At 41.0% G+C, this 26785-nt stretch overlaps 1 protein-coding gene across 1 annotated transcript in view; it reads right to left on the bottom strand.

Moving 5' to 3' along the window:
- The window catches only part of LOC124712352 (putative ammonium transporter sll0108), a 99954-nt gene that overhangs the window by 16293 nt on the left and 56876 nt on the right, over positions 1 to 26785 (bottom strand). Inside the window, exons 6-7 of the mRNA XM_047242646.1 lie at positions 18376 to 18560; positions 1289 to 1489 (exon numbers count right to left, since the gene is read on the bottom strand). Of these exons, the coding sequence (XP_047098602.1) occupies positions 1289 to 1489; positions 18376 to 18560 (386 nt within the window). The remainder of the gene's footprint in view (positions 1 to 1288; positions 1490 to 18375; positions 18561 to 26785) is intronic.

Consider the following 26785-nt stretch of genomic DNA (forward strand, 5'->3'; position numbering starts at 1 on the left):
GCTAGCGAGATGTTAACGACAACAGTGCTCAATCCAGACTCCTTATCCGTCACAAAGGACGACTTTTGCACGCCAACCACACCTTCACCACTCCGTCAGGCTACTTCCATATCTGCGGGGTTCCCCACATGTTTTACATTCAACCCTATGTTCCCTAACTATCGACTAAGTCATTTACAGTACAATATATAACAATCATTCCAGTAGTTATTTAAATTCTCAAGCACCGTTTAAACAACATCACCTGTTTTGAAAACGTGTCACGAAGGGGCGTATCTGTTTGTATTTTATTTTGTGTTAAAAAATTTTGTGATATCCATTATTGGTTAAGGTTTGTCTCATTACTGTAATCTCCTTTAGGGAGCTTTACTGTATACAGAATTTAATTAACTCACGAGTCACTTAATGCTTGTTTAAAGATTAATGTTTGAATAGGACAGTTGCCCGTGCTTGTAAGGATTTTTGCTAACTTACGTTATCACAAAAATTTTAAAGATAAAATTTTATTTTGCCAAAAAAAGTTTAATAAAGTTTTGTTGTTATAAACTGTGGATGTTGCTTATGTGGTCCGGCCCTCCCGCTCAACAGCAATTGGCTGATTAGGGTGAATTGACCACCACAGAGTGCACCTCCGTTGCAGTCGCCATTTTGAAGACCACAAATAGGGCCGCCGCCCACCTGAACTTTATGAAACTGTACCGGCCAAAGTGGCAATATTGCCCCATATCCCACAACAGTTTCGCATTTTTTCAACCGAAATTGGCCGAGAAAAAAAGTGTTGTGTTACTTACTGAACGCCACCCCCCTCCCCCGTACATTACTGTGTAAGTGACAGGGATAAGTTGCCTGTAGATCAGGGGTGTCCAACCATTTAGCTTACATGAGCCACAATGGAAGAAGAGGAGCATTTGAGGGCCGCACATAATGTTCTTAACACCAACAATAACCGCTGAGAGAAACATACATTTGTTGGGCCATATTGATACTTGCTTTAGGCCGCATGCAGTCCACAGGCCGCAGGTTGGACACCCCTGCGCCGGCCGAAGTGGCCGAGCGGTTCTAGGCGCTATAGTCTGGAACCGCGCGACCGCTACGGTCGCAGGTTTGAATCCTGCCTCGGGCATGGAGGTGTGTGGTGTTCTTAGGTTAGTTAGGTTTAACTAGTTCTAAGTTCCAGGGGACTGATGACCTCAGAAGTTAAGTCCCATAGTGCTCAGAGCCATTTGAAGCATTTGACACCCTTGCTTTAGATGGAGAGGTGGAAACGCCGCCCGCTTGCTGGCGCTACCTTTATGAGGACGCAGATGACGAGCGCCCCGAAGAAGGCGGCGGCGGTGAGGACGAGCACTCCACCGATCTGGGCGGCCATCCCGCGCAGCACTGGCAGGGCGCCATTCAGCTGGCGGCGGACGGCAGCGTCTGGCACCAGCAGCGGTACCAACACCGGGCCCAGCACGCCGCCCACCAGGTGCGCCGGCAGGCTGCACGTCTGCACAGCACACGGCGAGGCGGCTCACCCGCAGTGGTCGGACAAGACAACGGCATCTAGTACAGAATGCAAGGAGTAGTGCTGAACTATTCAAGCAATGGAGTAAATTACGATAAGAGACCCTCAGGTGTCCACTCCTGTTCTACAAACTACATCTGATCCAAAGTATGTCTCATACCCTTATGTACTGTGGTTTGGTTTGGTTTGGTTGTTTGGGGGAAGAGACCAGACAGCGAGGTCATCGGTCTCATCGGATTAGGGACGGACGGGGAAGGATGTCGACCGTGCCCTTTCAAAGGAACCAGCGTACTGTGGAATTGTTCACCAGATGTCATGAGAGGTAGAACCACCAGCATAAAGGAAGACGGGGAGTATTGTGCTGTCGGTACAGAAGCAGTAACAAGAAAATGAGTCGCTCAGGAGAGCTCAGTAACTTTGAACGTGGGCTTGTTATCCATCAGAGACATTTTAATCCTCCTAAAGCTGCCCAATTTGCTTGTTTGTGACGAGCTTGTTAAAGGAAAAGCAAAGTTACATTCACAGCTAAAGCAATACCAGACAGACTTCATGTACTGAGGGACAAAGATCGTCGAGTAGTGCGGGTGGTGGTTGTAAAAATTGTAATGAAATCAGTGGAAGGAATAACTCGTCAGTTCCAAAGTACTACGAGCAGTCCAGCTAGCACAACGACTCTGCATACGGAGTTAAGAAGAATGGGATTCAATGGACGAATAATTTCTAATAAGCCAGATACACTATGTGATCAAAAGTATCCAGACACCCCTGTTTTTCATATTAAGTGCATTCTGCTGACACCCACTGCCACGTACTCCATATCAGTGGCCTCAGTAGTCTTTAGACATCGTGGGAGAGCAGAATGGGGCGCTCTGCGGAGCTCACGGACTTGGAACGTGATCAGGTGATTGGGTGTCACTTGTGTCATACGTCTGTACGCGAGATTTCCACGCTCCTAATCATCCCTAGGTCCCCTGTTTCCGATGTGATACTAAAGTGGAAACATGAAGGGACACATACAGCACAAAAGCGTACAGGCTGACCTCGTCTGTTGACTGACAGTTGATGCTGGTCGCAATGTGTAATAGACAGACATCTATCCAAACCATCACACAGGAATTCCAAATTGCATCAGGATCCACTGCAAGTACTATGACACTTAGGCGGGAGGTGAGAAAACTTGGATTTCTTGGTCGAGTGGCTACTCATAAGCCACACATCAAGCCGGTAAATGCCAAAAGAGGCCTCGCTTGGTGTAAGGAGCGTAAAAATTGAACGAGTGGACAGTGGAGAAACGTTGTGTGGAGTGACGAATCACGGTACACAATGTTGCGATCCGATGGCAGTGTGTGAATATGGCGAATCCTCGGTGAGCATCATCGGCCAACGTGTGTAGTGCCAATAGTAAAATTCGGAGGAGGTGGTGTTATGATGTGGTCGTCTTTTTCATGGAGGGAGCTTGCACCCCTTGATTTTTTGTGTGGCAGTATCACAGTACAGACCTACATTGATGTTTGAAGCACTTGCTTGTTTCCCACTGGTGAAGAACAATTCAGGGATGGCGACTGCATCTTTCAACACGATCGAACACCTGTTCATAATGCACGGCCTATGGCGGAGTGGTTACACGACAATAAAATCCCTGTAATGGACTGGCCTGCACAGAGACCTGACCAGAATCCTATAGAACACCTTTTGGGGTATTTTGGAACGCCGACTTCGTGCCAGGCTTCACTGACCGACATCGATACCTCTTCTCAGTGCAGCACTCCGTGAAGAATGGGATGTCATTCCCCAAGCAACCTTCCAGCACCTGACTGAACGTACGCCTACGAGAGTGGAAGGTGTCATCAGAGCTAAAGGTGGTCCAACACCATATTGAATTCCAGTATTACCGATGGAGGGCGCCAAGAACTTGTAAGTCATTTTCAGCCAGGTGTCCGGATACTTTTGATTGCATAGTGTATCTCTGTAGTCTTTGTTAAGCGACAGTTGAGGTGGTCGAAAGGGCGACGTCACTCGGCAGTGGATGACTGGAGACGAGTGATTTGGAATGTTGAACCAATATATATCTTGTGGCCATCCAATGGAAGGGTTTAGGTTTGGCGCATGTCTAGAGAATGTCGCCTATCATCATGTGTAGTGTCAGCTTTGAAGTATGGAGGATCTGGTGTAATGATATGGGGATGTTTTTCTTGGTTGGGATATTGACCCGTTATTGCACTTAAGGAAACATTAAATGCGCAAGGATATGATAAAATCCTGCAGCATTGTGTACTCTGTGCAGCAGAGTAACAGTTTCAGCACGATTATTGTTTGTATCAGTATGGCAATGCACACCGTCATATAGCAGCATGAGTGACCAATGGTTTGTGGACAGTAACAATCTTGAAACGGACTGGCCTGCACAGAGTCTCGACCTGAACCCAGTGGATCACTTTGGGACTACTTAGAAAGTCGACTTAACTCCAGACCCTAGCGTCTAACATAACTACCTTCTCTGGTTTCGACTTTTGAGGAAGGATGAGTTGCCTTTCCTCCACGGACATTCAGACGCCTCACTGAAAGTATCTAAGGCAGAGTTTAAGCCGTCATAAAAGTGAAGAGTAGACACATGTCATACTAATGTCCACTAACAGGTGTCTGCATAGTTTCGATCAGATGGTGTGCATGGGATGACTCAGCTCAGCTGTTCACCTTCGGTATTTCCCAAACCGATTAAGATATCGTAATTATGCTTTCATGCAAATCAACCATTATATGTCTTCACAAATCAGTTATGTCTCTGTTTGGAGCTGTACTAGCGACATGACCCAAATTTGCATGTGTACCATATAGTATATACTTTATTTGCGGGCCATTGTGTAGAGTTATGAATGAAATCCAGAGAACAACGCCAAGTAACTGAACATAGCCACTGTCATATATCTTAAGCTATGCAAGCAGCAGTCGCCAGGAATGTTTTTTGGAGATGTGAATCTTATGTGTCTCATATTGAATGTATGTTTATAACGTATTGTATGAGAATCGTGGGGCATGTATGTGTGTGTGATTCAGTATGTACCGAAGGCTGGCTAATACGTCACAAAGGAAAAAAGAGTAAAAACATACATGATCTACATGTTTAGCTCATGTTACAGGACTCCTCATGTGAAATTTAACACATGCTGATGCATTGTTGAGACTCTTTGTCACAATTCTTTGTTGTGGACTCTTGATGACACACCCCTTTGCTGTGCCATGTAAAGAACTGTAGCTACATCTAGGTTTGATCGAAGTAAAATAGAAAGCTGAAAGTTGAGTCACCTGTTGAGCTGCTGAAAGAATTTACTGTATGAAAACAAAGCAAAGTTGGTTAAGTTGCTGAAGCAGTTTTTCGGAAAATGTCTAACTTGAAGCAGAAAAAAAATAAAAAAATAAATAAAACACCAGGTATTTTGGATTCGCTTTTTTATCGCTGTGCAACTGTTCTCCAACGATCGCAAGGAAGAAATTAGTTCAAATATATGATTTTTTTTTTCAAATTGTCTCACATCACAGCCTGATGATATCTTTTCATTACTGGCCATCAAAGTTGGGTAATTCACAGCTTATTGTTTGAAAAATCTACAGTGAATTACGAATGCGAATTGCAACTTCTAATCCGAGGGAAGAAGAAATTAGCAATCTAAAACTGCCATCCTATTGCTAAATTAGTTCCTCAACCACCTATAGAAGCATTGCGAAATCTTCTGTATTCATCCGCAAAAGATCTCTGAACAGTCCAAATAACATGGACAAATTGTTGCCGGCCGGAGTGGCCGTGCGGTTCTAGGCGCTACAGTCTGGAGCCGAGCGACCGCTACGGTCGCAGGTTCGAATCCTGCCTCGGGCATGGATGTGTGTGATGTCCTTAGGTTAGTTAGGTTTATTAGTTCTAAGTTCTAGGCGACTGATGACCTCAGAAGTTAAGTCGCATAGTCCTCAGAGCCATTTGAACCATTTGACAAATTGTTATTTCTGAATCCCATTCGAGAACATTGAACCCAAATCTTTATGAGCTTTAAAGGCCCTAAATCTCTTTCTAGCCACTGAAGATTCGTTTACCAGACTCGAATTTGAATGTGTCCAAACACAAAATATCTGAATACGCAGATGCACAGGTACACAGAGCGCGCTGCGCCGAACACGTTCTGCCTATTGTCGGTATATGAAAGGAAGTCATGCTGGACAGAACTATGGATCCAAGAAGTTCCGCTATTCATCGCTAGATGGCAACGGCATCATTTTCACGGCATCGATGGACTACTACTTCCCCCAATTTGCTATGAAGTATTGATTTAGTGAAGTGTTCCAGTAAAAACTTTCGCTCTCTGGGATTAGTTTCGTTGAGTGTTCCAGTGGACTCTTAAATTTTTTGGCTTAGACAAGTAACTGTGTGAAGTTTTTCTGATATCGGTACTAGATGTTGTTTTAGTAGTCTGAATAGAATTAATATTCGCACAAACTAAGTTAACACTCAGCTGTGGCACCAATTGTCAATTTTGTTTGTGCGAAATTCGAGATCACTATTGTTAGTTCTCTAAATCGTTCTACAGTAGTAACTGAAATGTGATGTAGATGTTTAGTTTTTTCAGTAATTGTCAACATTTTATCTTGAGTGAGAAGTGTGGGCTTTATTGTAGGTTTGTGAGTAGGGGGTTACGGTGTAAGATTTGTTCAAAGTATCTTCATTGGTGGGAAAGCAGTGGGGAAGACAGTGGGCATCATAGCGAGTTCCTCTCCTGGAAATGCAGAATTTTTAGCAGAAATAAGTTAATACGGGAGCAGGAACATAAGATCTGTGCACTTCAGGTGCAGTTACAAAACGTAGAGACGGAATTAGATGGGAGAGGAGGGCGCTGGGGAATGGGAACTGGCCACTGGTAAGAAGGCTGCTAGGAGGAGAAGATTTTCAGACAGTTATACTTTGCTTATCACCAATAGATTTGACCAGTTGTTGGAGTTTAGTGAGAGGAGCCTCTTGTAGCTGCATGTGTAGGAAACATGCAGCAGACCTTAGTAGTTTAGAGCCCTAAGACAGTTGCAGTTTCAAATTGAAGAAGGTTCTGCTATTGGATAGTTTACATGGCAGAGGTATAGACCAGCAGTTGCAGAAAGTGTTGGGGAGCGAGTACCAGGTCACCAGCATTGTGAAGCCTAGTGCAGGGTTGGCTCAAGTGACTGTCAACTTAGGGGAGTTATGCAGGAATTTTACGAATGAGGTAATTTTGGGTGGAGCTGAGAATAGTCTTGATAGGGATGGTGAGTATGATGTAGGTGGTAATCTGGAAAAGATAGCTACTCTGGTGTTAGAGCTGCACCTTTTTTTAGACTGAAGTCAGCTGATAGATATACCTGTTTAAAAGAGGTCTCTCTAACATTGGAACAACCTTCAAAGAAGGTCTCCTATCCAAGGAGTGAAAGAATTAGCACATTTCATCAAAACATAAGAGGTATTAGAGGTAAAGTTAGTGAACTACTTATAGATGTTGACTCTATATTATAGGTATATCAGATTGCTTGGCACCCTGGTTGTTCAATGTGCTTTAGAACACATAATGGCGGATTGGTAAGAGATTAACCCAAAGAACATCCAAATTGGAAGACTCAAAGACAACATAAGTTTAAATTGTCTAGGATTTGCTGGTGACGTTGCTCTCTTGTCCAACAGTTTTTAGGCAAGCAAACAACAAGTTAACTCACTACAGGTAACAGCACAGAAAATTGGTCTTGGAATATACTTTGAAACAACAGTCATCATGTTAACTGACCACCACTCGTAAACAAAATTGCCATAGGAAACAAAGAAATGAAAACTGAAGAAAAATTTAAATATCTGGGAGAAATCGTAACATTTAACCTCAATGAAAAGCCAACATGGCATAACAGAATAAACAAATTGACTAGAGCACAATATATCACCAAGAACACCTACAACAAAAAGAGCCTGTCAATAGCAACAAAATTAAAACACTCCAAAACAGTCACTCAACCAGAATTGACATACGCATGTGAAACCATCTTCAAAACAACTAACACTGCACAAATAGACAAAATACTCTTAATAGAGAAAAGAATCATCAGAACATGCATCAACTAATCATACCAGAAAGATGGACACTGGAGAGTAGCTACAAATGAAACATCTACAAGGAAATAGAACCGGTAATGAGTACAATCAGGAAGAAACGCATTTCATTTTTCGGACATCTAATCAGAACTCAAGAGAACAGGATCATCAGGAGAATAATAGAAAAATTGTGGAATATTAAGTGCAACATTAAGTCGATTACAGAAATCAAGGACGATATGGATGAGCTACAGATTGCAGTGGAAGACCTAAGAAACAAAACTGACAAAATCAGGAAACTCACAGACAAACAAACCAGACTGCAAACGAGAATCAACAAACAGACAATAGGAAGGATGATTTCCGGTGAAGAAAGAAGGATGAGGTTCGAGAGAATGAAGAACTACTGGGCTGACAGGTAACTGAAAAATTCTTTGTATAAAGTTGTCTAGAGTGATCCAATGAAGGCCATAAAATGTAAATAATAATAGCCATATCAGAGCACCACTTAAATAATACGACAGTTCCGAGCGATAACAAGGTTAACAAAACAGAAAATGTCATACAAAAGCTAATTCACAAAGTATTCGTCCACTCACGTTTTTTGACTTTTAAGGCATGAAGACATTGTTTAAATTTTAAAAAATAATATTTAATGGTATTTTCCCTCTGCACCTATTACTGCTTGGTCCTTTTAAGTTCGCTGCCATAGAGGTTGGAAATTTGTCTCATTCATCTTAAAGAGTTTGTTTTAAGACCTTTTTGTTAGATAATTTGTCTTTTTATGACGTTCCCTTCCATCTCTTTCCATGGATGTTAATGGAATTAATATATAAGGTGGGGTGTTGAGTAGTTTCGGTGTATTGTACAGGAGGCAGATTGTCGTATTTCCAGCCGGTCAGATGCAATTTCACCAGAGACCTAATTTTTCGGCGTTATCTTTTAGATTTTTCTTTGAGATGTTAATATACAGGGTGTAAATTTTAAGTTGACAAACCAGAATAACTCGAAAAATAAGCTTCACACGAAAAAATGTGTAGAATCTTAAGTTGATTATTTTCAAGGGGGACATCTGCTGGTACTAAAATTAGCCTGCCACCCGAACCCCCTGGGGGTGGGGCGGGAGACAATTTTAAAATTTCAAATGGGAACCCCATTTTTTTGCAGAATCAGATTCTACATAAAAAACTATTTACATTTTGTCTTAAACATTTGTTTTGATTCCTGGCAGTTGGCGCTGTAATTCAAGAAAATACATGTTCTCATTTTTGCATGGGAAATGGTTACGGATAAAAAAAAAAAAACTTATTTACTTCATAAATTCTGATCCGCTAAAACTAAAACTCTCCCTGTATCCCCAGAGGGTGGGATTTGAGAGAGAGGAATTAGAGTTTTACAAATGTTGACCACGAAACAAACAAAACTTATTCGAATCTGTGGAAAAAATTAATATTTGGGTCAACATTTGTAAAACTCTAATTCATTTCCCTCAAATCTCACCCTATTAGGATAGTGGGAGAGTTTTAGTCTTTTTTATTTATCAGTAATCATTTTCCATGCAAAAATGAGAACATGGATTTTCTTGAATTACAGCGCCAACTATCAAGAATCAAAACAAATGTTTAAGACAAAATTTACGTAATTTATGTAGAATCTGATTCTGCAATAAAAAATTGGGGTTCCTATTTGAAATTTTAAAGTTGCCTCCCTCCCCACCCCAGGGGGCTTGGGTCGAGGGGCTAATTTTAGCACTGTCAGATGTCCCCTCGAAAATAATCAATTTTGGATTCTACACATTTTTCCTGTGGAGATTATTTTTCGAGTTACTCAGGTTTGTCAACTTAAAATTTACACCCTCTATATTTCATGACCCATTGTACACTCTCTAAAATGAAGTTTTCCAACACCTGCAGCACTCGTATAGCACACATCAGAGAACTCTCACTGTGTTTTCCAATGGGCAAAGGTTTTGCCGCATCATGTCCATGTTGTTTATGCCACAGCATTCACCTGCCATCCGACCTGGATATTTACTTTAATCAGGAAATTTAAAGCTATTCCTGCAGTCTCCTCTCTTGAAAGCGTGCTCCTGGACCAAGTGAAAACGTTTATTCCAATTCTGTGCACTAACCCAATAACCCAAAATTTCTTGCCAGCTACCCGGCCAATATATCCGAACTTCTAGCAGGTATTGTTGACTGTTTTGGCACATAACTATTTGTTCCTCGACTCTAGCTCCCCACCCAAATGAGGAGCACTGATTTTAGTATTTTTCTTTATTTCCCTCACGATGAACCACAAGTCTGCATAGGTCAATGAGCGAGGGCGGCTCGTGGCTGGTTACTCAATGTTTTGATTACGCAGAAACAATCTGTGGTCGACTGAAGCGTTGATCTATGTCTCCCGACTACTTTAGCAATCTCGGAAGAGGATCTACACTGATTCTGCAAGCGTAGAATAGGTTTCGTTTAAGTTAGGATCGTCTCACTACCCTTACGGCCCTTGTTGCAAACTGCATTTCCAAGTCGCCGCTCAAAACGACAACAAATTGCAGACTGTGGGTGCGGACGGTTGAGGCTAGAGTGTGTTTTGGGTCAGAATTGAAGTTTAGTCCCTGGGTGCGAATTTTAGGCGTATTCATGTGGTGTATGAATAGTTTATGAAATAGCTTTTGTATGACATATTTGAAGGGCTCGGAGAGATATAGTCAAAAGCCACAACTTTCACGAAATTGAGTTTTCCATGTTGCGGCATTCTTAACAATGTCTTCTTCACAATGTGTTGAAAAAGTTCCCTGTTACTGCAACAGATGGCAGGCTATGATAGAGTGCAGTTCTATGCTGTGCCATCTGGTGATAGTTTCAGAAGATACATAGTCACAAGCCACGGCAAAATGGCAGGTGGGTCAGGGACGTCTGAAGCGTCTTCGGGTCTTCAACGCGTATTTGACACAGACAGTAGTGGAAGTGAAGAGCTTGACCCTTTGGATCCTGACAGTGATGAATCTTGGCATCCATCGACCAGCAGTTCCAGCTCAGATGATGTTTCGGTAAGTATATAAAACGGTTTATTTCTGGTGATTAATTTCCTGTGGCTTGTGACTTTGTTTCTCTCATTGCCAACGCATTTGACAGCCATCCTGTGTGTTAATGATGAAACTTGATGGGCACATTTATATTACTGCTTAATGGTGCAATAATGTAGTTTCAAAGGTAAAAGATGTGTAAAAAATATTTTCTCATTAATGTGGTTTTAGCGAAATTTTATGTTTTGTGTGGCTTATGACTATATCTCACGGAAATTCTTAGACTATTTTGCTCTTCATATTATAGCTTGAAATAAGTAGAATAAATGAAGAATCATCCGAAAAACCAAAGCCTCCACGGAAAAGAAAGCGAAATATTGATCAGTGGAAGAAAAATAAAGCAAAACGTCGACGAAATGCTGGTCAGCAGTATAAGTCTCTAAAAACCCACGAGACTGTTCAGGCTGCTACTATAGGAAGTCCCTGTACTTGTTTAAATAAATGCTTCACAAAACTGCTTGGTGAGGAAGAAAACATTTTTCATTCATTTTGGGACATAGGAAACTTTAATGCCCAGAATACTTAGCTGATGAGCTGTATGAAAATGGAACCGAAAAAGTGGAGGTTTCTTCACTATTTAAATAAAAATGGTTTAATATTTTGTACATTTATTTCATTTTGTTACATTTGTCATAATTTCTTTCAAAGCTATCCAAAAAAGACTTCCAAGAAAATATCATCCAGGGATGTTACATTTTCTTATAATGTGAGGGTATGCAGAATACAAGTAATGATCTGCAAGGAAGCTTTCCTAAGGGTTCATGGCTTACAGATACATGCACGAAGAGTGACGAATTTGCAACATCAAATGAAGCAGGGATTTGCAGTGCCAAAAGAAGATGGAAGAGGTTTGTATGTTACTCTGTGCTATAAGTTAGGGATGTACTCAAATTGACTACTATACAAATATTTCTATTAGTCAGAGAATATAAGCTCATCCTTTTTTTTCTTTCAGGAAAACATGGAAACTACCCACATAAATTTCAAGACGAAGCTGTACAAAGTGTTAGAGAATTTTTCAACGCCATACCGAAATATAACAGTCATTACAGTAGGCAACAGAACCCCAATAGAGTGTATTTGGATTGTGATCCCACAACTGCTTCCTTATTTCGAGATAAATACTCAGAATACTGCAAGGAAAAGCAGGTTCCTGCAGTATCTGAAAGTAAATTTAGAGAAATTTTCGTATCTTAATTTAACATAGGCTTCAAACTACCAAAAAGTGACATCTGCTCAAAATGTGATGGATTTCTAATTGCAATAAATAACCCACAATTATGTGCAGAAGAAGTCACAGAAAAGAAACAACAATATGAACTGCATCTCAAAAAGGCTGACAGAGGACAAAATATGATTGCGTGTTTAACTGCTCGGGCTAAAGAAAATTCGAAAGAGCATCATGTGATAGCAATGGATATGCAGCAAACGTTCCCCACACCTAAACTAACAGTTGGTCCAGCATTTTACAAGAGGAAAATATGGACATACAACTGTGGTATCCATGACTGTGGATCAAATAAGGGTTATATGTTTCTATGGAGCGAGTAAGATGGAGGACGGGGTTCAGATGAGGTTGGGAGCTGCTTATTGAAGTACTTGGAGATAACAAATCCTCAGACAAAACATCTCCACATAATCACAGACAACTGCAAGGGTCAGGCAAAGAACTGGACTATTATTACTTTGGAAAGGTCCCTTGTTGCTACCAAAAGATTTGATTCTGTCCAGCATTACTTCCCTGTGGTAGGTCACACCATGCTACCTTGCGATCGTGATTTTGGTCGCATTGAACGGTATGCAAGAAACAGATGACCAATAGTGTACACTCCAGATGAATGGGCAGAAGTAATAAAATCTGCGAGTCCGAAACATTTCATTGTAACTAAAATGGAAAGAAAAGACTTCAGAAGTTTGGAAAGCCTGGAAGCATTGATCTCAAAACGTACAGAATCCACGTCTGGAGATCCCCTCTATTTCAGTGAAGCTACTCAATTTAAGTTTGAGTCTGAAGATCCCTTCAAGTTAAGTGTAAAGCACTCTTATTCAGACATAGGAGCTTTCACGTCAGTGGATATTCGTGTCAAAAAGAAAGGAAGGCTAGTCGAACCAAATCCATATCAGCTGCAAATAAAGTACAGAAAGCCACTACCAATTAACCAGAAAAAAATTGATGATGTACTGTCTCTTATGCCATACATACCTGCAGCAAATCAAGATTTCTTTCGGTCATGTACTGGAAATAACGTGTACAATGATGAGGTAGAGGAACTTCCTTGATGTAACTGTATCAATGAAAAAGTAATTTATACATCTCAGATACCTGATATGTATATATTAATGTGTAAAAATTATATATTCTGCTTGCTGTGTAAGAGTAGTTAAAATAAATCCTAACAAATTAATACTTTATGTTTTAAACAATTTTTTGGGAGATATAGTCATAAGCCACCATTGACTACATCTTAATTAGAATCATTCTAAAATTAATATTTTATAGCATGCAGAGAATTGACTATTTAACAACATGCTTTGCAAATATTAAGCAAGTGTTTGCAGTAGAAATAAAGTTTCTATTTTCTATTAAACATTTTCAGACCTCCGTGGAACTTTAAACTCGCTGTATCTCAAAACTAGTTCGATGTGGCTTATGACTATATCTCTCCGACCCCTTCATTTTGTTAACATTTTAATGGCTTTGAATGTATATGTTCCTCGTTTTTCAGTAAAAATAATTTACTGAGGTACTCTCTACGCGACTGGCTTTTCAGATTAGTTATTTGCTTCTTTTCATGTGCCACTGACATGCTTTTTTTTAAATATTCAAGTAGACGAATACTTTTTGGACTCACACTAGGTACGCTGGTGGGATGAGGAACCGAAAAACGCCTTAGAGTGTATCTACCGAAGCAATCCTAGATGGCAGGGACCATCCGAGATTTAGGCTCAAAACGAGTTTTGTTTCTCTACCAATTAATTAATAGAAGGCACTTTTATCACAATATCTGCTAGGAGATGTCTAAGCTTTATTAAAGCTTCTTTATTACTGTTGCACTGTGCAGTAGAAACTAATTGCAATGAGAAACAGATGATGGTGAATATGGTACATACCAAATGCAAATACTTCCTATGTCGAACGAAGTTTGTTATTGATTCTTGCTGGTGTTCAGCAAGTCAGTCAGTGTGAACCTCGTATCAGTTGTGCTTTTGGTTTTGATTATTCTATGAAATTAAATGTGTCAGTCTCGGTAATTGTGTATTAGTTCAGGGTGTTTATAAATAAATGCACTGTAATGGCGTCTCGGACTATTATTTAATATACATTTTCTACCCGCACATCTAATAAGAGCGACATAATCAGAGTTTTTACAGCTCCAAACTTTACCAATGCTTTATAACATCTGCTACGAGCGGCGATACTGACGAGAACACTGCGCAGAACTGGAGGTAATCCAAGCGCGGTTTACTTTTTCGGTTGTAATCTTGGGTGAAAAGGAAAAATGAGTTTGGCTGTACATCTCCTGTGTGACCTTCTACAGACTCGTGGCTACTTTGAGAAAGATGTACGGAGATTTGGTGTATGAAGGAGTCTTGCAATGCGTTCCAAAAGGTTGCCGACCCGAGGTATCAGTGGAAACAACGGAACTGTGTAAGGTCATTTCAGATGATTTATTAGCTGCCAATATGGACAAATGCCGAATGTGCCACTGTAATCCGAGATAAAACAGAAAAGCAGTTAGTGTAAACATGTGGATTCGCGTCCGTTGAAAAAGGCTAAAATGCTTCCATAACTGGGGAAGACTAGGCTGAGTGTTTTTGGACTGTGGTTCTAACATATCATACACGGTCCAGTTCCACTAATGTGACCACCTGTCAGAAGCCCGATCAACCGACGTTTGCAGCATGGACGTGCAGGAAGAGAGTCAGTGACGTTCTCGAAGTTACCGACAGTGATGTGGAGCCATTCTGACTCTATGACTGTGGTCAGCTGCGCTGGGTTTCTCGACTGAGGATTCATGGCGCGAACAGCCCGATCGATGTGATCGCACCGATTCTCAACTGGGTTTAAATCTAGGGAGTCTGGTGGCCAGGTGGCTATGCTAAACCCATGCGGCTGCTCTTCCCACGCTGCATGCACACCGGAACTGTGTGACACATTGTATTGTCCTGGTGGCAGATGCCATTGTGCCGAGGCCGCCGGGGTGGCCGAGCGGAACTAGGCGCTACAGTCTGGAACTGCGCTACCGCTACGGTCGCAGGTTCGAATCCTGCCTCGTGCATGGATGTGTGTGATGTCCTTAGGTTAGTTAGGTTTGAGTAGTTCTATGTTCCCTAGAACTTAGATGACCTCAGAAGTTAAGTCCCATAGTGCTCATAGCCATTTGAACCAGTTTTTTAACCATTGTGCCGAGGAAGAAACAAACTGCATGTAGGGTTGGACATTGTCTCAGAGGATAGGCAAATACTTCTGTTGATCCACTGTGTCTTGCAGAATGACAATATCACTCAGGGAATGCCACGAAAACATTCTCTAGACCATAATGCTGCGTCCCTTCTGACGACTGTCGCAGGACTGTGCACGCTAACGGCCGTGTGTCTGATGGAGCTTAATACGCGATCGTCTGAAAAGACCAACTGTTGCCGCTCAGTGGATGCCCAGTTGCGGCATTGGCGTGCAAATTCCAGCCTCCGTCGCCGAAGAATGGCAGTCATCATGGGTGCATGAACCTGGTGCCTGCTGCAGAGGTCCATATGCAGCAACGTTCGCTGACCGGTCGTTAAAGAGACACTGTTGGTTGCCTCTTGGTTCATTTGGACAGTCAGTTGCTCACCAACTGCACATTTTTTCGGCAGTACACGTCTCCACAGACGTCGTTCAGCCCTCCTATCTATGGGTGCAGATGTACCATAGTTGCCTCGGTGCCAGTTTCAGATACTGCCATTTCGCCATGCATGATATGCCGGGTGATCAAAAAGTCAGTATAAATTTGAAAACTTAATAAACCACGTAATAATGTAGATAGAGAGGTAAAAATTGACACACATGCTTGGAATGACATGAGGTTTTATTAGAACAAAAAAAAAACAATGTTCACAAAATGTCCGACAGACGGCGCTGGACAGCAAAAACTGCTACCGTGACGGGTAATAGGTACGCCGATACGTTACGGAATCGCATCATCCCCAGACTGCTTGACATGCATCTGCTGGAACGTACGATGTTTATGCAGGATGGCGCTCCATCCCATATTGCTAGACGCGTGAAAGATCTCTTGCGCGCGTCGTTTGGTGATGAGCGTGTGTTCATCCACCACTTTCGTCATGCTTGGCCCTCCAGCTCCCCAGACCTCAGTCCGTGCGATTATTGGCTTCAGGGTTACCTGAAGTCGCAATTGCATCGTGATCAACCGACATCTCTAAGGATGCTGAAAGACAACATCCGACGCCAATGCCTCACCATAACTCCGGACATACTTTACAATGCTGTTCACAACATTATTCCTCGACTACAGCTATTGTTGAGGAATGATGGTGGACATATTGAGCATTTCCTGTAAAGAACATCATCTTTACTTTGTCTTACTTTGTTATGCTAATTATTGCTATTCTGATCAGATGAAGCGCCATCTGTCGAACATTTTTTGAACGTTTGTATTTTTTTGGTTCGAATAAAACCCCATGTCATTACAAGCATGTGTGTCAATTTGTACCTCTATATCTACATTATTCCCTGATTTATTCAGTTTTCAAATTTATACTGACTTCTTGATCACCCGGTACTTTAACCATGGCGGAAAATGAACAGTTTACAAAGTTAGCCTTTTCAGAAATGCTGCCAGCCTTGACCCGAAAGCTTATGATCATGCCTTATTGGACCTCAGATAAATTATCTCTGTTTTCAAATTATGAGAGCTACTGCATTGTATTCTGCATCCCCCAACAAGATTTATATATCCTCCACCGCTGGTACTGCCGCCTGTCGTCTGTGAGTGGTTGCTGCACGTTGACATCGAACATAGGCGATGGTCACATTAATGTGACTTAATGTGACTGGACTCTGTTTTTATGAGGCACTGGACTGTGTTTTTCTAAGGCACGAACTGTCACAGGAGCATACTACCTAAATCTCTTTATTGAGTGGAGAGGCTGTCAGCAAGGAGCATCACGAGAAGCTGTTCAAGACGGTGTTTTCACTCTACATTATTCCGCGAGCTATGCCAGAGGGGTCCGCAAGATGCTATTAGAATAAAAAATGTATTAAATATATTTTGTACGATACAGATTTTTTTGTTTTGGCCGCTTCTTGCATGAGCAGAGCTTTACGAGTTACTAATTAACTTTTCTACTTTAAAACAATTCTTGGAGTCATCAGAGAAGAGTTTGCTTGAGCAGATCAAGATCAATGCAGCCGAGCATCTACGCAGCCTGAACCTGACGACAGATGGATTCGAAATCCCTTCAGCTGTGAGGAAATAGACAAAATCCAAGGCCTCACTGAAGAAGAGCAAGATCAACTTGTGGATCTGTTCAGCTGTGGTACGATGACAAAAATTTTCATCGGTGATAAAATTACAGACTTCTGGGCATCAGCACGCAAGGACTACAAGAAACTTGGAGATAAGGCAATGAAAAAGTTCCTACCATTCGCAACCACAAATCGGTGTCAGCAAGCATTGTCTTCCATGTGTTTCATGAAAAACAATTATAGGAATCGGTTCGACATGCGGTCGGATTTCAGAGTGAAAGTTTTAAGTTTGGAACCTAATATTTCAGAAATAATGGACTCAAAGGTCAGATTGAACTCACCTCATTAAGAACTGAAAATTAAAACTAACTGTATACTGATGGAGTACTCTTTTGTAACTGTATTTTTTAAATAAATAATACCTTGTATGAAATCAGTGTTTTCTTATTTTTCATAAATGTCTACTGAATGCAATCTCAAGTGTAGCACACTTGAAAGACTCATTTTCAGTTCATACTCAATTTTTATTTTTTTAAGAATTTTGTTATACTAAACACCCATATTTGAAGACAAAAACTTTGAGCAATAATCAAAAACTTAACAATAACAATGATGGCTAAATTGAAAAAGTTTTAAGCTCAATATGTTTTCAATAATGAATATGTCAATGTTTTTTCCAAGTACTAAAAATAGAAAACGTATAAAAAGACTCTTAATTTGGCTTTTTTAGGTACTTGATACTGTGCTATGACAAGGTACCAATCATGCTCGATGAGGGGGTCCTCGAGAAAATTTTGTTGGGAACCCCTGCTCTATAACAATGCCCCAGCTCAGTCTGATCAGTATACAACCACACATGCCGCTTCTTGTTCTGTCAAATTTTGTCTCACTCACAGTGTACTACTGACACTGCATCCGGTGATATCTTCCTCTATCTTTGGACGAAGAAACCAGTGTGTGGCAGGTACCTGCATAATGATGACAAGGCTATTCTGGAGGTGTGACATAGTCCGAAAAGTAAAAACGTACACTTCTACAATAGAGGTGGCCTACAAGTCGCCCACTGTTGGGTGAAGTGTGTTGCTTTGAAGATTAATAAGTGGAGGACTAACAGTATTATCAGGATTCATCATCGCAGCTTGTAATTTTATTGTACTTTATGAGTGCCGGTACTCTTGGTACACTTGCAGGAGTGCGCCACCTCTGTCAGGGTACTGTGAGAGACTGACCGTGTCCTCGATGGCAGTGCGGTCCCAGGGGCGACAGACGAACCCGAGCAGCGCACCCGCCGACGCACCGGCAGCCACCGCCAGGGGTGGTGAGTAGTCGTGAGGGGCGGCCGCCATGGACACCACTCCGGACACGCCGCCCTGGCCCGCGTGCAGCATCAGCACGTCCCTGCTGCGGTTGTGGCCTGCGGCAGCACAACAGTCTGGCTCTGTAGAGTGCGCATAAAGTACTGAACGGTCACCTTGTGGTAGGAAAGGTGCAGTTTGACAGCTGAAGCCGTATCTTAACAACCGTTGAAAGTCTACCCCTTGTTTGTTAAGCTGATTAATTTTCATGTAAGAAGTATCTCCCTTTAATATAAGCGGATGCAGTGCTCCCCGGTTCCCATTTCCACCACCATGTGTCTAATTCTTTCAATTAGGCCAGATAAATTGAGATATGGCTAATCAAACCCGCTAGAAAAGGTAGTATTCTAACTTAAAAATGAAGCAATGGATAACGCAACATCGGTGAATGGCCATGGAACAATACGAGCACATTGGGGACGGTAAGACTTTCTTTTTCTGATACTATGAATTCAGTTAGTCGCATGAAGTGCATAATGCATACAATGGATATGCCTGGATTGAAAATTCATAGAAAATAGTCATTATCTCAGTGGTATGGATGAAGGATAACGCTAAGAGAGAATTTCAGTTATCATTCCGATTTATCTCGATACTATTTAAGAAAACTGTTACTCTCTGTGACAAAACATTTAAGGAAACTATTACTCCTTATGACATACATGAAATCTATTCACTATCTCTTGCATCTCGTCATACCGGAAACGTAGACAACACTTCGTCGCCAGTTACATCTACTAATGATTAAAACGGGTGAAAATGAATGTTACTGAATGGTTGTCTCTTAACACCATTTAGTTATTGTCACACCTATTTAACGCGCGGAGTAGGGAAGGATATTATCTTTCACTCTCTCAAACATTACTTGTGTTACTCCACATGCAGTACCATGCGGGTAAGTTAATGTTGAAACCGCGTATTATGCAACCGCAATGCAACGTGAGCAAACCAGCCCAGGCTTCATGACTCCACATTATTCATACTATGATTAACGAATGGCAAATCCAATAACTACCGTTATGAACGCTGGCAACATGTGGTCAAGTTCGACAATAAAGAAACGAGCAAATAAACCGCTGAATCATGAAAAATTTATATTGCTTATATCCAGAACGAAACTATGCAACAAATGAAACATTAATGAACCTATCCGCTATTGATCTAAGAACAAGAACCGTTGGTTCATGTCCTCAATCACCTCGCGCCTAAGTCCGCTAGTTGAAACACATTAATCTGAAAAAATTCTACAAATAAAATATCGGTGAACGTTTCCCGGTATTAATTCACACCCGAACATACTTCATAATCAATGTTAACCCAAAAAAAACCTACATTATGAATAACTTTTTCTCACCATCAATGACGAGCGCCGCACCCCTGCGTCCGTCTCGTTCAATCGGCGGCCCCAGAGTGTCCTAACATGGCGAGTTCCAGGAGCAATCGCCAACCGTTCAAAAAAACAGGTGGTAGGGGTAGGACCTCAGTGAGAACCAACCTCACAAACTCTGCCCTGCTCATCCCCATTATCTTTGGAATCACGAACTCTCTGCCGAATCTGCTCGCGTTGTTATGTTGGTGCTAAACTACCCTACTGCTACCATCTTTGACTAACCCAGATTATTATATATTGCATACATAATTACGTTTATCCATCCATATACATCATGGGATCAAAGGATGAGAGAGGAGGTGTGACACCAATAGAATAAAAAATATACACGGAAGCATTCTTGAATCCAGAGGTTAATCAGCTAGACGAAACATTGAATGGACGCTCTCAGCGTAAAATGAATTATTAAACATGTAGAAATTAATCAGTCAGTTAAATGAAGCGTAAACCCGTGACGTTTCACCGTGTTAACAGTTAATGTCAGTAAGACCATCAAATTAAGGGGACTAAAGTCGTGGTATATCTCCTACTACTGTGTCAGACCTCGTTTTGTATCGAGCGAGCTGGGGCAGCGGTTAGCACAATGTACTCGCATTCGGGAGGACGACTGTTCAAACATGCGTCTGGCCATTCTGATTTCGCTTTTCCGTGATTTCCCTAAATCGCTTCAGGGAAATGCTGGGATGGTTCCTTTGAAAGGGCACAGCCGACTTTCTTCCTCATCCTTCCCTATTTTGTGGAACCGATGGCTTCGATGTTTGGTCCCCTCCCCTGAATCTACCAACCTCCTTTTGCCCAGTACAGGGCAGCAACTCGACTTGGCATGGACTCCACAGGTCGTTGAAAGTCTCCTGCTGAAATACTGAGCGATGCTGCCCCTGTAGCCGTCTATGATTTCGAAAGTGTTGCTGGAGTAGAATTTTTTGCACGAACTGATCTCTCGATTATGTCACATAATCGTTCGATAGGATTCATGTCGAGCAATCTGGGTGGCCAAATCATTCATTCGGATTGTGCAGAATGTTGTTCAAACCAGCTGTAAACAGCTGTCTCCCAGTGCCACGGAGCACAGTCATCTATAAAAATTTCAGCGTTGTTTATGAAAATGAAGTCCATGAATGGCTGCAAATGGTCTCCAAGTAGCCGAACATAACCGTTTCCAGTCAATGATCGGTTCAATTTGATCAGATGACCCAGTCTATTCCACTTAAACGCAACCCACACCATAATGGAGCCACCACCACCTTGCATAATGCCTTGTTGACAACTATGGTCCAAGGTTTCGTGGGACCTGCACCATACTGGGACTCTACCATCAGCTCATACCAACCGAAATCGGGACTCATCTGATCAGTCGTCTAGGGTCCGAAGAGCATGGTGACAAGCCAATAAGAAGCGCTGCAGGTGATATCACGCTGTTAGCAAAGCCACTTGCGTCGGTCGTCTGCTGCCATAGCTCATTAACGCCAAATTTCGTCCCACTGTCCTAATCGATAAGTTCATAGCACGTTCCACATTGATTTCTGCAGTTATCTCATGCAGCCTTGCTTGTCTGTTAGCACTGACAACTCACGCCATTGCTCTCGGTCGTTAAGTGTAGGTGCATATCACTATCAAAAGACTTTTGTCATCCCAATGTAATTCGATAAGTGAGGCGTCTAGCACGAAACCGGCTGTCACAGAAACCATATATTACAATATTTTTGAAAAACACCAGAGACAAAACAATGATAGTCACAATGCTTTTCTTTTATAGTTACATCCTTTTATAGTGTCATCTCTGTACTAGTAGCTCACACCAGCCTTACACTGCAGTTGGGTGTAAAATTATAGTCATAGGTCATATGAAAATTATGGGTCATTCCCCTGAGAACATGTTCCAAAATATTAAAAAAAAAAAAAAATTGCGCTCCTTCACCACGTCTTTCTGAAGCCATGTAGCTTTGAGAAGTACTTGTAGTTATGTTTTCTGCATCCTTCTTCATTCTCTTTATTGTGCGTTTATGATAGTTAGCGGTTCCTGCAGTCGTCTCAAGCACAGTTGTTGAAGAGCTCTTGCTTCCTCATTTTCCTCTTCTGATATAAATTTAATATTATTGCATATAATCACATGTAGCTAATGATGAAGAACTTTCTCTGCACATGTAGTTGTGTGAAGACTTTAGTGCTGTGCTACAGAGTACATTGAGAGCAACGATATAATTCGCAACATTCAGTTTGACAGATGACAAGCAATCAACATGACCGCCGCTTTGGAGCTATGGGATGGACTCACCCAACACTCAGATTGAGAACGCGTTTCCATGCAAGTGGCACAATGTTTTCACAACCTCTTCTTCCAGTGATGGCTAGTTGGTGAGAAGGAAAACCTTTTAGGTCAACTAACCGCAATAATGGAATGGCTCCAACTGAAAGGGAGTCAGTCAGAATATTGAAGAAAATGGTTCATTGCACACATATATTGATACACATTCTTGAACTCCCTAGAAAAAAAGACCTTACACAGTTGTCCTTCTCGATTTCTACATACTTATAGTATTTTAAGTTCAGTGCCCAGACATCAATTCCCAAAACCAGCAGCAATTATTTTTTGGTCAAATATTTGTGTAGAGTGAAACCAAGACCCCCGATACCTAAAAATTACCCCTAGGATTTGTATGTGAATTGAAAACTGTGTGAAATGGAAAAGTGTGGTGCCAATTTAACAAGTGTAGTTTGGTAAAAAGGTTTAATTGCTTGAAAGTAATCAAGGTTTTTAAGAAAAATTTAATTACAAATTTAAGGGAAAATTTTCATAGCCAAATGAAGAGTGTGAAATGGACAAACGCAGTGTCAAACTTACCACTGTGAGGTCTAACAACATGAACAGCTGCTACAAAGTCTATGTCTTTCAGATTAAAAAAAAGTAAAATTACAGAATTAGTTAGAACTCATTTGCTTTCTCCTGATGTCTATACTCTTAATGAATACTGAATAGTGATTAATATTTCAAAATGTTATATTTGCTGGTTTGTGAACAAAATGTGAAAATAAAAATGAATTTGTAAAATCATTTATCTCAACCATCATTATAACATGCATCAAATGTTTCTCCAGACTGTTTCATTTCTTACTTTTACGCAAATCATTTCACAAAACATGTAAACGGTATTTCAATTTTTTCTTTTATCTGAATATGGTAATTATTAACAGATGTAAATGTAGATTAACAAACATGGAATCTTCATTTTTTAAAATGAAGATACGGTTTTTTTATTGCTTATCATAATGAAAAAGTTGGTATACGTAATGAATTAAGTGTGGCATGAAAATGCAAAATGCAAAGTGAAAAATGAAATACTCTTTGATATGAGAGACTGCGTGGTATTACTGGTATTGTGCAAAATCTGATAAATTGTATGCCTTTTACCATTTCTCGTATTTTACTGAAATCTAATATACATTATTTAAGTGTAATATAAATAATGTATAGTCCATTCTCTCAGGCACATACACTGAAAGTTTCAAAAATAAATTTTCTATGATCTAAAAGATGAATTGTGATATGTGAATAGATGCAAAGTGGTACTGTTTACAAGTAGGTCTTCAAGAATTGTACCACTTGTACTATTAACTGCACCACAAAGATCTTTCTCATCTTTAACTAGAAATATGGAATTCTCATATGAACAGTATTTATTTTTATTTTAGGATATCAACAAACGAATTTGAACCCCTAATATACATTCATTATCTAAACTGTTGCTTTTGGACTCACACTGGACAATTGCAACATCAGCTACTCATTCACCTTTGCAGCTGTTTTAATAAAATTATTTTTTCTTTGCCCTTACTTTCTCACACCAGGCATGGAACGATACACAAAATTTGAAGAACTGAATCATTTATTCCTTCTGGTCAACAATGGCTTCTAGGCGCATTGCCAATTTATGTTAGGCCTAGTCCTCTTGGGGGGACTATTGATCTCAACAGTAGATGATGTTGTTCTGCTTCTTATTATTTTTTTGAAGTTGGCATACAGCAGATATTTTGTGGCCCCTACAGACACTCACTTGCTACAGGTCTGTTTTGTGGGAGTTGAAGAATTGAAGTGCATAATTTCGTTTTTATCTCTGTTGCTTTTCTTGGGAATTCTTATCTATTCATTCATTTATTTTTCCTCATTTCTAGACTCTAACAAGGGAACCTCTCCATTGCACCCCCCTCAGATTTAGTTATAAGTTGGCACAGTGGATAGGCCTTGAAAAACTGAACACAGATCGATCGAGAAAACAGGAAGAAGTTGTGTGGAACTATGAAAAAATAAGCAAAATATACAAACCGAGTAGTCCATGCGTAAGATAGGCAACATCATGACTAATGTGAACTCAGGAGCGCCGTGGTCCCGTGGTTAGCGTGAGCAGCTGCGGAACGAGAGGTCCTTGGTTCAAATCTTCCCCTGAGTGAAAAGTTTACTTTCTTCATTTTCGCAAAGTCAAGATCTGTCCATTCGTTCATTGACGTCTCTGTTCATTGTAATAAGTTTAGTGTCTGTGTTTTGCGACCGCACCGCAAAACCGTGCGATTAGTAGACGAAAAAACGTGCCTCTCCAATGGTAACCGAAAACATTGGATCGCAAGGTCATAGGTCAACCGATTCCTCAACAGGAAAACAAGTCTGATATATTCTATACGACACTGGTGACGGCATGTGCGTCACATGACAGAAATATGTTGTCGACCCACCTAACTTGTACACTTGGCGAATGGGTAAAAAGATTCTTCTACCTTGCCCGATTTAGGTTTTCTTGTGGATGTGATAATCACTCCCAAAAAAGTGATGAAAACATAAGAGTTTGTCACATAAACTTCAACAAATGAATGCAACAGTTTCACAGTCGCACAGTCCTCCCTGTGCTCTGTCAGAACATATGTTTTTAACGTTTTCAAATTGTTCCGTGTGTAGACCATCAAATCCTGCATATGTCCAAGGAAATCTGAACATGTCCTAGAATATTGGAGAGCGAAGTTGATTATGTGTGAGTGCCTGAACTTTGATAATTGTCTGAAAATAAAAAATTAAAATTTTCATTCGAGGGAGGACTTGAACCAAAGACCTCTCGTTCTGCAGTTGCTCACGCTAACCACGGGACCACGGCGCTCCTAACTTCACACTCTCCTTGATGTTGCCTATCTTGCACATGGACTACTCGGTTAGTATATTTTGCTTATTTTTTCATAGTTTCACACAACTTCTTCCTGTTTTCTCGATTGATCTGTGTTCAGTTTTTCAAGGCCTATCCACTGCGCCAACTTATAACTAAATCTGAGGGGGGTGCGATGGGGAGGTTCCCTTGTAAGTATGGACTGGATTTGGTAACCACCAAGTATGAATCAGGAATAATGTGTGATCCAGATGCCAGATTTCAGCGTTGGGGACCCCATTGATAGTGTTTTCTATGGTCGCTGCCCTGTTGTATGACTCTCCTATGAACTGAACAATCCTTGTCTGAGTAATGTTGCTGTTAGGGTTTTTGAGAAGCTATTCGACTGCTGCTTGGTTGTAACAAGCTGTGAGTGGCTTTAAAAATGCGATGTCTAATGGCTGTAGCCTATGTGGTGTGTGGAGACAGGCAAATCATTATAACACCATTATCTCTAGCTATAGTTACTTCAGGGAACATATATAGATCACTTATTAGATCAAATCAGTATTGTTTAATTGTTAAATTATGTGTAGTGAACATTATTCTAAAATGTACCTGGTGCCAAATCCAACATGACCACAGCTAGACATCCATTAAAAACATTGCACCTTCCCATATATCAATGATAAATCTTATATCTGTAGTCCCCTGACTAATTTGTCGGCTCATCATCCTCACAGCACCTTATCTTCTGCTCACTCCACAATTTAATTGAATTGGTTCATACTGAAAGGGGTTCAGTCCAGTAGAATGATTTTCTAGTGATAATTCAGTTGAGTGAGTGTTGAGTGAAATGGAAGAAAACCATAGTTTAATTCTTTTAAAATGTTTCTTAAGCCCTAAAAAACTGTCCCACATGCCTTAATATTTTAAGGTCATAAATCAGTCAGCTGTCACAATTTAATTAATTTGCATATCAATTTGATATCAAAAGTGCCCAGTACCGCCATTGCCCTACTACTGTCGTGTGCTATAGTATTTCACTGAAGAACTGTCTTGCTCTTCTGAAATCAGAAGATCTGCTAAAACTCTGTTGCCTGCATTGTGTGATTTCTCGATTTTCTGTTGTTTGTGTTTAAGTAATACTGTCCTAGACGAATTCGAACATGCTCAAAAGTGCAATCTAAGACAGGAAAAAGCGACACAAGACGAAGGAACTATCTGAATAGGACGGAAATCTGTAAATGTCATCTATATTTACAGACAATCAGATGATTACAGTTTCAGGAGAAATGGATGATTTATTCAAGCGAAAGTGCTTCACAAACTGAGGAAGGCAATAATGCATTGGTCCACTTCTGGTTCTTATACAAGCAGTTATTAGGCTTTGGCCATGATTGATAGACTTTGTATCCCACTGCTGTCTGTGGCGTCACCAGAGACATTCACAGTCTGGAGTCTCACTGAATGGCGTAGACAGCAATGGGATACCAGCATGACTGTCGCCCGCCATATGACCCGAGAACTAGGAGTGCTGGTCTAGGGAACCAATTCTTTTCATAGCAAGACGCTTTGGTTCTGATCAGCGGCACACTTACAGCGCAGTGGTATGTCGACTATATTCTACGCCACGTTTTGTTGTCCTCCATGGCAAGCCATTCTGGGCTTATATTTCAGCAAGATAATGACAGCGTGTACACGGTGACAGTTCTGGTACTCGTATTAGTCTTCACGCCTGCCAAGCGTATGTTGGCCAGCAAGGTAGTCT

This window comes from Schistocerca piceifrons, chromosome 8 (assembly GCF_021461385.2).
Source record: "Schistocerca piceifrons isolate TAMUIC-IGC-003096 chromosome 8, iqSchPice1.1, whole genome shotgun sequence".
In the NCBI taxonomy this organism is placed as follows: Eukaryota; Metazoa; Arthropoda; class Insecta; order Orthoptera; family Acrididae; genus Schistocerca; species Schistocerca piceifrons.